The sequence below is a fragment of the Pongo abelii genome, chromosome 1 (assembly GCF_028885655.2).
Source record: "Pongo abelii isolate AG06213 chromosome 1, NHGRI_mPonAbe1-v2.0_pri, whole genome shotgun sequence".
NCBI classification, from domain to species: Eukaryota; Metazoa; Chordata; class Mammalia; order Primates; family Hominidae; genus Pongo; species Pongo abelii.
The window spans coordinates 17,945,604-17,956,548 of record NC_071985.2 but is presented as its reverse complement, the minus strand read 5'-3'; the positions used below and the strand labels follow the sequence as shown (position 1 = coordinate 17,956,548).

The window sequence follows — 10,945 nt, the reverse complement described above, 5'->3', positions numbered from 1 at the left end:
GATTTTTCCTTTTAAAGCCAACTTCCCAACTTAGAAGCAGAGCTGGTAATTCTGGCTCAATCCTTAAATGCTATCCCCCTGCTGTGGGGACGTGGGGTCTAGATTCTGTTTTTATAAAACGGTGGGTTTTGGGTTTTGTTTTGTTTTTTGAGATGGAATCTTGCTCTGTTGCCCAGGCTGGAGTGCAGTGGCACAATCTCGGCTCACTGCAACTTCCGCCTCCGGGGTTCAAGCAATTCTCCTGCCTCAGCCTCCCAAGTAGCTGGGATTAAAGGCGAGCGCCACCACACCTGGCTAATTTTTGTATTTTTAGTAGAGATGGGGTTTCACCTTGTTGGCCAGACTGATCTCGAACTCCTAACCTCAAGTGATCTGTCCCCCCTCGGCCTCCCAAAGTGCTGGGATTACAGGCGTGAGACACCGTGCCCTGCCAAAACAGTTTATTTTAAAGTCAGTGTTGTATGTTACCTAGCCTTAATTTTTACTTTAGAAAATTGTGCTGGGCACCTGGGCGCGGTGGCTCACGCCTGTAATCCCAGCACTTTGGGAGGCCGAGGTGGGCAGATCATGAGGTCAAGAGATCGAGACCATCCTGGCCAACATGGTGAAACCCTGTCTCTACTAAAAATATAAAAAATTAGCCGGGCGTGGTGGCAGGTGCCTGTAATTCCAGCTACTCGGGAGGCTGAGGCAGAAGAATCGCTTGAACCTGGGTAGCGGAGGTTGCAGTGAGCCGAGATCATGCCATTGCACTCCAGCCTGGGCAAAAAGAGCGAAACTGTGTCAAAAAAAAAAAAAAAGGAAAAAATTGCGCTGGGCATGGTGGCTCACGCCTGTAATCCCAGTACTTTGGGAGGCTGAGGTAGGTGGATGACGTGAGATCAGAAGTTCGAGACCAGCCTGGCCAACATGGTGAAACCCCGTCTTTACTAAAAATACAAAAATTAGCCAGGTGTGGTGGCATGCACCTGTAATCCCAGCTACTTAGGAGGCTGAGGCAGGAGAATCGTTTGAACCCAGGAGGCGGCGGTTGCTGTGAGCTGAGACTGCACCACTGCACTCCAACCTGGGTGACAGAGTGAGACTCTGTCTCAAACAACAACAACAAAAAGCTGGGCACGGTGGCTCACGCCTGTAATCCCAGCACTTTGGGAGGCCGAGGCGGGCAGATCACGAGATCAAGAGATCGAGACCATCCTGGCTCACATGGTGAAACCCCATCTCTACTAAAAATAAAAAAATTAGCTACTCAGGAGGCTGAGGCAGGAGAATTGCTTGAACCCAGGAGGTGGAGGTTGCAGTGAGCCGAGATTGTGCCACTGCACTCCAGCCTGGTGACAGCGCAAGACTCCGTATCAAAAAAAAAAAAAAAGAAAATTTTATTTCGTTTTGCTTTTTGTAGACCATGGATATGCATATGCATATCCTAACTGGAAATTCTGAAGTGGAAAGGAAAATACTATGACAAAACTTCATACTGTCCCATTGTCTCATAGCTCTGAGATCATACTTTTAAAACTTACAGGACTTTAAAATACAAACGTCAAAGTGCAACAACTGATGTACCTTCCTGCAAAACTAGCACCTAGCTGGGACCCTTTCTGGGTGTGTGCAGTGTCAGCTCTTTATGTTGTGTTTTAAGTTTTTTATCCTGGTATTGCATTAATCGTGATCCAATGGTTTCCTTTTATTCTTTGTCTCAATTTTTTTTTTTGTCCTTGAGGCTACTGTGGACTTTTTAGCAATTTGTTGTAGTTGTTGACTATCAGCATATTCACCAAAATAAGTGAAACTCTTCATATGACAATTATAAATTAAAGTGACAAAGGAGTTGAAATTAGAACAGAATGCAATGTGCAGATTAGCTCTGGCTTTCTCCTAGTATCCCATTAGAATGTTAGAAGTTATATGATTACATATTTCATCACCACATATCTTTCGAAATGAAGAGTAGAATCTTATTAAATGACTCTGGACTGTAGTACACAAGCAAGGTGCCATTTGCTTTCTTCAGTACTGGTGCTAAATTTACCAAGATTTACCATCTTGCTTAGTGAACACTAGGTGGTGCTCTTGGTAAGCCAAACTTCTGGCTGAGCCAAGCCACGTGGATAAAAGAAACTTGCCTACAACTGGAACACTAATTACCGGTTGATTCATAGATAGGAAAGAACAGGTTATGATCTCAAGTTCTGTGAGGGGACACAGCAGGCCAAGAATGTGTGCTTGTTCAAACAAAGACTGATCTGCAGAACACTTTAGTCTCCCTGAACCTGTTTTCAAGCATTTCACCTTTCACTCTAAACATGTAACATAGTAGTCTCCTGCAAGAAAGAAACCCATACCCAGATATGGCAAAACAAGATCATGCTCAACCGCGTATCTTCTAGACAAGGCAAGACCTGTACTTTTGTACTGTTTCTTATAGTACTCTAAACTACTATGTCTTTGCCTCTACCTGAGAAGTCTGAAAGAGCAAACAGGCAGCTTTTGGATTCTTGGTGTTAAGTGAATGTTAGGGCTGGGTATTCTCATGTTCCATGGTTATACACCTTTGCAAAAAAAAAAAAAAAAAAAACACCTTAATGAACACTGACTCTTCTCTATACTTCTGAACAAAGTTATAGGCATATTTTCAAGCTTAGAATACTCTTGAGACCCAAATCATTTCCAGGTTGTAAGCATTCCTGGTAAACTAAATATATGATAACCTGGATTTGCATGAAAGCTGGGAGGGTATTTTTTTTTTAAACAAAAGATTCCTCATAGTACTCATATATGTATTTGTACGCCTTTAAAATAATTCAATAGGTAAATATTGGCTGGGCACGGTGGCTCACACCTGTAATCCCAGGTCTTCGGAAGGCCGAGGTGGATGGGTCCCTTGAGGCCAGGAGTTTGAGACCAGCCTGGGCAACATGATGAAATCCTGTCTCTACTAAAAATACAAAAATTAGCCGGGTGTGGTGGTGGGCACCTGTAATCCCAGGTACTCGGGTGGCAAACGCACGAGAATTGTTTGAACCTAGGAGGTGGAGGTTGCAGTGAGCCGAGATCACGTCACTGCACTCCAGCCTGGGCGACAGAGCAAGACTCTGTCTCAAAAAAAAAAAATTATATATATATATAATTTGTGTGTATACATATGCATACCTACACACGTCTAAGTGGCTTTATTTTTATATGGACCCACATAAGTTTGTTAACACCAAACAGCCACCTTCATGGGATCCATGTGCAGAGGCTGGAGTCCAGCTTCTCCACGACATGAGTCACCCGAATTGTAGGGTTTGTAGGTTGTTTGGTCTCACTGATGTACGGGATTTCATTGTGCAACTATACCACAAGGGAGCATGTGTGTGTGTCCTACTTTCTAACCCTTCCTAACTGTTCTGTTCTCAGCTGCTTCCCTACCTTTTTTGCAGTGCCTTTCATTATATTTCCAGTTGGTCACCTTGTAGCTTAAATTGAGTTAATTCATCTTTTTCAATTTCTTTGCTGAGTTACTTCCACTTTTCTCAGCTTCCTCAGTGTTTTTTTTCCCCCTTTGGTCCATTTTTGTTTTGAGATTTAAATTTCTAATTTCACGTTGATTTTTATTTCTGCAAAGGCCCATTTAATTCAGACTAGATATTGGTAGTTTTCTTCTGCCTGTGGTTGAGAATTTTCATCAGCTGTAATTGATTCTCATTTTTTTCTTCTAGTAGTTTTTATGGATGTTATCTTCATTTTTCTGCTCATATTAAAAGGTTTTATTTTCCTTGTCTTGCAAAACCAGTTGGTTCTCTGTAGGCAGGTGCAAGGGGTTTGTGTGGCCGAGTTCCTTGATTCAAGAATGTTCTGTTGATAGAGTTTAATGGTACCAGTTAAGTGCTGGCAGTACAGGTGCGAGCCACACCTGGCCTGTCTTTTCCTTTCTACTGCCACTCTAGGACCCTGCTGCCCCATGTCTTCATCCTCTAGTTTCCACGTGACTCTCGGCCCTCACGAGGGTTCTGACGTTCGCTCTGGTGTCAGATGTGCTTTTCTCTGCCTCCACATAAGTTGAAGTCTTTTGGCCAAGCGTGCTGGCTCAATCCTGTAATCCTAGCAACTTTGGGAGACCGAGGGGGGCAGGATCGTTTAAGCCCAGGAGTTCAAGACCAGCCTGGGCAACATAGGGAGACCTCATCTCTACAAAAAATTTTAAAAAGTACCCAGGCATGGTGACACGTGCCTGTAGTCCCAGCTACTCGGGAGGCTGAGGTGGGAAGATCGCTTGAGTCTGGGAAGTCGAGGCTGCAGTGCCGATCATGCCACTGCACTCCAGCCTGGGTGACAGAGCAAGACCCTGTCTCAAAAAAAAAAAAGAAAGAAAGACAAAGTTGAATTTTTTTTCTGTCTCATTGATAATGCTGCAGGTACAGATTATGGGTGACTGCTGTCTTTTGTCTTTATGGTTTTTGGAAGACTACGATAGAGCTTTAGATTTAGGAAGCAGCCAATATGCCTTGGAAAACCAGAAACTCAAGTACCTTCCTCTTAAATGTAAACAAACAAGCAAGAGGTACCAGACATTTAAGGAAAACTTCTAGCATGAAAGAAAAAAATTGAAACAGAAAAAAATGTTAAACACTGTATCAATTAAGAGATTATTACATATATTTTCTTAAATTAGAGAACAAAAAAGAGCTCCTGAAACTTAGAAACCTGATAACAGACACTATATACTCATCAGAAGAATGGGAAAACAGATGTCCCCAGTCAAGACAAAGATACACAGTAACTAGAGAAGAAAATAATAGGTTCAAACCAGTAGAGGTCCTGCCTGGACAAAGGAATGCCAGAAAGAACAGAGAATGGATGGAGAAAATTTTTTAAATGTCCCAAAATGGTGGGGTGATTTTACAGTCTGCATTCCTAGCACAGAGGTTGACAAGTGGCACACATTAAAGCACACTATAAAACTATGGAGCCCTGGGGATAAGAATATTCTATGAGCTTCCACAAAGAAAAAGATTACACATAAAGAATCAGAATTAAGAATGGCTTCAGATTTCTCAGTATCTACACACTGGAACCTAGAACCAGTGAGGCAATGCTTTCAAAATTCTGGAACACGATTTCCAAAGTTACCAATGAAATGTGGTGGTAAAACAAAGATAGTGGTCTCAGAAAATTTATCATCCATACATTTCTACAGGAAGTATTAGAGGGCATGCTTCATTCAGTAAACCAAGGAAGATGAAGACATGGGATCCAGGAAACAGAACAGCTGACAGAAGAGTGGTGAAGGGTATCTCTAGAACATAGGTAAAGGGAGACCCAAGAAAGACAGCTGTGCCCCAGGCATTAAGGGCAACCAGTCCAGATTGGTGCAAGTTAGAAGCCACAGGGAACAAACGAAAAATCAAGACATTAAGGGAAAAAGTAAGTTGTGGAAGAAAAGGAAAGTCAACGTATTTACTGTATGTCTCAGCTTTGACTAGCACAGCCGTAACAGAACACGAACCTGATCTCGGTTACAGCATAGGAACAGAAGGAAGACCGGGGAGATGCATGTCTGCTTGCCTATGTGTGGTAGAGATGGTGGAGGAACCTTGGAGAGAGAGCTGCCATGTGGAGAAGTTAGGAGAAAATGCCTAACACTGAAAAAAATAAGAGGCAGCAATCCAATTATAGTATTTAAACTAATGGGCGGGGAGATATCCAAAGAATCATTTAAAACAGTTGACACTTGTTTTCTCAGGGGAAGAATGTGAGGGACTACTTTTTTTTTTTTTTTTTTAAATTAAGAATTTTTAAAGGCAATAATTTTTTTTTTTTTTTTTTTTTTTTTTTGTTTTGAGACACAGTCTCATTCTGTTGCGCAGGCTGGAGTGCAGTGGCGAAGACTCACCGCAACCTCTGCCTCCCAGGTTCAAGTGATTCTCCTGCCTCAGTCTCCTGAGTAGCTGGGACTACAGGTGTGTGTCACCACACCTGGCTAATTTTTGTATTTTTGGTAGAGACGATGTTTCACCATGTTGGCCAGGCTGGTCTCGAACTCCTGCCTCAAGTGATCTGCCCGCCTTGGCCTCCCAAAGTGCTGGGATTACAGGCTGAGCCACCGTGACCAGCTGGGACTACTGTTTTTCTTAACAACCATAGACAAGTTGATTTAGCCACTCGAACAAAATTAAACAAGGAAAAAGCCCACGCTCAATTCCTGGCTCTCTACCACTTACAAGCTTTGTGACTGTGAGCAAGTCACTTCTCTGATCCTGTTTTAATTACAAATGGAGACAAAATTTGCTTTGCCTACACTTTGCATGTACTAGGAAAAAAAAGTGTAAAGGTATTTTGTAGAAGACATTTGGAATAATTTTGGCAGAAAACATCCTAATCTCAATGAAGACCTTATCCAGTAACTTTCTGACCCCAATGACATCTTGTTCAGAGCAAAAATTAACAATAATTTTTGACAATTGTTTAGTAATTATTCAATAAAAACAGCTTTAGCTACTTGCAGCTGTTTAGGCTCTCCCCATCTTGTGAAGTGGCTTACATTTAGTGTGTTCTACTTATGAAACTATTTCCAGCTCATGAGGCCATGCCCTTCACACATCTCATTGGTCCCATGGTACATACTTGAGCATCGCCATGGTTCAGATAAAATTCAAACCAAAAACATAATCTGGGGGATAAATTCATGACCTGAGAAGTCTAAACAATTATCTTTGAAGCAATGGAGACTAGATAGTTACTTCTGAATATTTATAAACTAATTGAAAAAATCCAACATACAATTATGTTATTAGATATGACATAAATATGTATCATTGCAGTTCATACCCAAATACAGCTCTCTTTCTTGGATCACATGCACTTTGGGAAAATAATCTGCTGAAGTGCCTTGCACCAGTGATTTAATTTACATCTAAGCTATAAAATAAGACCTGTCATTAATAAGACAAACAACACTCCTGCTTCCAAATGATTCACATTTACAACTGATAAAACCATTAGCTATTCAAAGCTCATTACCCCAATTTTCTCTCTCTGCAATTATGCTATCATATTGTTAAAGGAAAGGGGAATAATCCTCGCTGAAGGCCTACTTTGTTCCATGCATTGTAAGGTACTTTGCACACTGTATTTCATTTAGGTCTCATACAACTGTTTAAGGTGGAAGATGTGCTTTTTGTATATAACAAAGCACATCTCAAACTTCATCTCAAACTCATTTGCCCTTTACTTCAATCCACCCAGCTATATTTTAGTGTAATTCCCAAATGTTCTAAGAAATGCTGGAAAATAACAAAACACCGTGGTAAATTTTTTTTTTTAAATAACAGATATATAAACAGGTATTTTGATCTCACCTTAATAAGAGCTCTCATATTTTAGTTATGACCACACAAATTAAACTTTCTTGCATATACACAATGGTACATCTATGACAATTAGAGATAAATGCCTAACCCCACTTCCTTTTGCAGCAGGAGGGGTGATACAGATCTGTCAACAGCTATGAATGTTAAAATAATTTTAAAAATCCTACTAAAAGGGCAAGAATTCAAGTGCTGAGAATCCAAACAGACTTCATGGATCCCACAGACAGTCCAATGACCCCAGGGATGTTTCTACAATTGTTGAACTCCTATGTTTACTGTTCTCTTTCCTTCATTATCATTTACAAAAAGTTATACCAAATGTCCTAGACTAAGCCAGAAAAGCTTTATCTGATGAAAGGGATCATTCAGAAAGCCAATGTATGATAAAGGATTAAAAAACAAAAAAGACAGCTGGAAATAACCACCATAATGTTTTCAAGAACATTTATACATCTTTTTAATTAGATTAGCTTTACAAGCAACTTGAGAGCTCTTTCATAATGAAACACTGCTTTTCAAATTACATGACTTTATAGTCTATCTGTATATGAATCCTGAAAATCTTTGCCTACTATTGATAAAGGTCTGTGTTTTACAGCTGGTTAATGTGTTGAATAAAAACAGCATTATGAAGCTTTATCTTTAACCAGGATTAAACACATATAGGCCACAAACAGTTTTAAATTTTGTTTGAAATAGAGTCCTGCTTGGTGACAAGTTAACAGTCCCACTAACATGAAATGAATGGATGTTAAATAAATGGCCATCCTGATTTCTTGATCTTTTCACAATGATTTCTAAGAGAGTATATAAACTTTTCCAAAAAATATACAATTTAAGACCTGTCTGGCAAGCACAACCCACAGATAGTAGAATCTGATACTTTTACAACTGTAGAGGTACACATTTGAATGACAACAGGGGCTCCCAAATTAAACGGCTGTGGCTGTACATCTTGACAATCAAACAAACCTCCCATCAACATAAAACAATTTCTACTAACCCTAAAAAAGATAATGCTTTTGAGTTGTGGCCTAACGCCGCGCACTGTACTATAGACCAGATGGCAAAGACAACTTGCGCTCCTGGGTTGGGCTGGCAGAGGCACTTACTGTAGAGATGTGATGTTATCATCTGGAAGGAAGGGGAGGAAGTAGAACAAAACTGAATATGGGCGAGGAAAAAACAACAAGAAACTATCATTTTCTCCTGCAAATTCTCCTCAGTGAGATCACTATACTGAACATTCAATCCCATCCTAAGTCCACACTGTTCGCTTCACTACACATTTTTTTTTTCATGTTTTACATGAATAGCAATGGCAATCTTTTAATAAAAATTACTGAGCTTCCCATAGAAAAGGTCTCTAATTGAATACAAACTATACAGATGCTAAAAATGTCTTAAGTTGAAATATACAGAAAATTTCTGTATACTCACATTTTGGCAAAGAAGATCAAGGACAGAGATAGAAAACCTAAGTGGGCAAGGTCTTACACCCATAATTCATGCAAAATATGGATACCACCCTTTAGGTTTTGCTAAAAAGCCTAGGAAAGTGAAGTCTAAGACATCCGTCCCAATTCATTCTTTAAATAACAAGTATGTGAGGCCTTGTGTGATTTTGTAATATTCCTTCCTTGTTTAAAAAGTAAATAAGAAAACCCAAGAAACAAAATAAAATTATCTGATTTTGCACCTGTTTTGTTTTTTCTAAGCTAAACATCTTTCAGTACAGGTAAGAAGGCTGACATCACATCTGGGAAATGCCTTAACAGATATCTGAGGAGTTACTGCACATTAAGTCAGTAACACCACACTTCAGTTTCAATGTGTACATAATCTCCCCTTGATGCTCTTCAACAGAGACAACGTTCTTGTCTGCAGATCAGATAGATCACAGTATTAGGAAAAAAACATAACAGCAAATTTGGAAGTACAATCAATTTAAGGAGAAGCAAAAGGAAAAGACTTAGAAATGGGACATTATTGTCTACATCTAGAGGATACATATACCTGAAAGCTTAAGAAAGCCCTTATCTTAGGAACCTGAAGCTGAGGATAATCTCAAGTTCACTTAGTGCCAGTCACTTTAGTTTTTTAAAAAATTTAACTTAAACCCCAGCCTAGGCAACATGGCAAAACCCCGTCTCTACTAAAAATACAAAAATTAGTCAGGCATGGTGGTGTGTGCCTGTAGTCCCAGCTAGTTGGGAGGCTGAGGTGGGAGGATTGCTTGAACCTGGGAGGCGGAGGTTGCAGTGAGCCGAGAATGCACCACTCCACTCCAGCCTGGGTAACAGAGCAAGACTGTCTCAAAAAAAGAAAACAAAACAAAAAAATTTAAACTCTTCTTATTGTGTCTTTTTCCTTGTAAAACATTAACTAAAAGTTATTGGTAGTAAATGGTGACTGTTTTACAATTAGGTTTCGTTATTGACAATGTCAAAAAAAGCAGCAATCTTTAAGAGTTCAAATTAGTGTAAGGTAGGAAGGACTACAAAACAATCTGATTTTTCAGTTGTAATTAAAGTGCTCCTTTTCTTATTTTAAGTAAAATAAAATTAATCATCAGTCACTGGCAACAATCATTATTAAGAGATCTTTTAGGGCAAAATTTAATAGTATGAAGAGGTTTACAAAAATAGATTGATGTTATTTTGAGGAATAATACTGTAATTTTTTCTCAATTCAGTTTAGATAAATTGTACCTAATATAGAAAAATTATCCCAAATTCAAACTTGATATAAAAAAGGGAGAGATGAAATGAACTCAGCTAGATGACAGATCTGGCAAAATGTAAGAATGAAAAAAATTCTACACAGGGCACTTATTTCATATCCAGATGTAAAAACCATTTTCAATTAGTAGCTTATCTTCCTCCTGTAAGCAATCACAGATTCGAAGTGGATCATGCAGTACAAAGTCACAGCAGTCAAAATCTTCTGTTTGATGCAACACAAAAAGTTGTTTCTGTTTCCTTATTAAAATGCGAACTGCTTGTCTATTTTTCTTTATCCCATTTATTCGTATTCACAAGTTAACAAATAGTTAACAATTATTGTAGGTGAAGTGGGGTATTGCTGGATCAAAGGCTCTAGAAGACATCTTTACTGACTGAATCTGAAGGTTTATTGAGTTCAACCCTCACACCTTTTTCACCTGCAAGGTAAAAAAAAAAAAAATTCATTAATTCACTAAGCACCAGAGAGCTTCTGCTACTGCTTTCCACTGAATTCCTAAGAGTATGGACGATATTTCAACTTTGCAAACATCATCTGAGAACTATCACACTTGTACTTCCAAAAACTTCCCTCAGCATTCTATTGTGATGAGGTTTCAAACAGTAAACCCTCAAGGATAAAACCATCCTCTACACAGAGAGAATGATTTTGTCTTTTTATTTTAAAAGCCATTTGAATTTCTTCAAGAGTGTTTGTTCAGTGTCTCTGAAAGCACACTGAGCTTCTGCCACAAATAATGGCTTTAAAAATACATAGAAAATGCATGAATATTCCATTTTTATGTAAGGTCGACGTGCGATTAGCAATGGCTCTGGAAAATACAGCTAATCAGTAACGTGAATACT

The 10,945-nt window shown here is 39.3% G+C and overlaps 1 protein-coding gene across 3 annotated transcripts in view; it reads right to left on the bottom strand.

The window, feature by feature from the left end:
- Window positions 1-7,787: 7,787 nt before the first annotated feature.
- EGLN1 (egl-9 family hypoxia inducible factor 1) overlaps window positions 7,788-10,945 on the bottom strand; it is a 58,577-nt gene continuing 55,419 nt past the window's right edge. For 2 of the 3 annotated variants that reach the window (XM_002809301.5, XM_054561564.2), the window contains one exon: window positions 7,788-10,518. In XM_002809301.5, the coding sequence (XP_002809347.2) occupies window positions 10,454-10,518 (65 nt within the window). In that variant the 3' untranslated portion in view covers window positions 7,788-10,453. The remainder of the gene's footprint in view (window positions 10,519-10,945) is intronic. The other variant, XR_008527887.2, reaches the window with a different exon arrangement.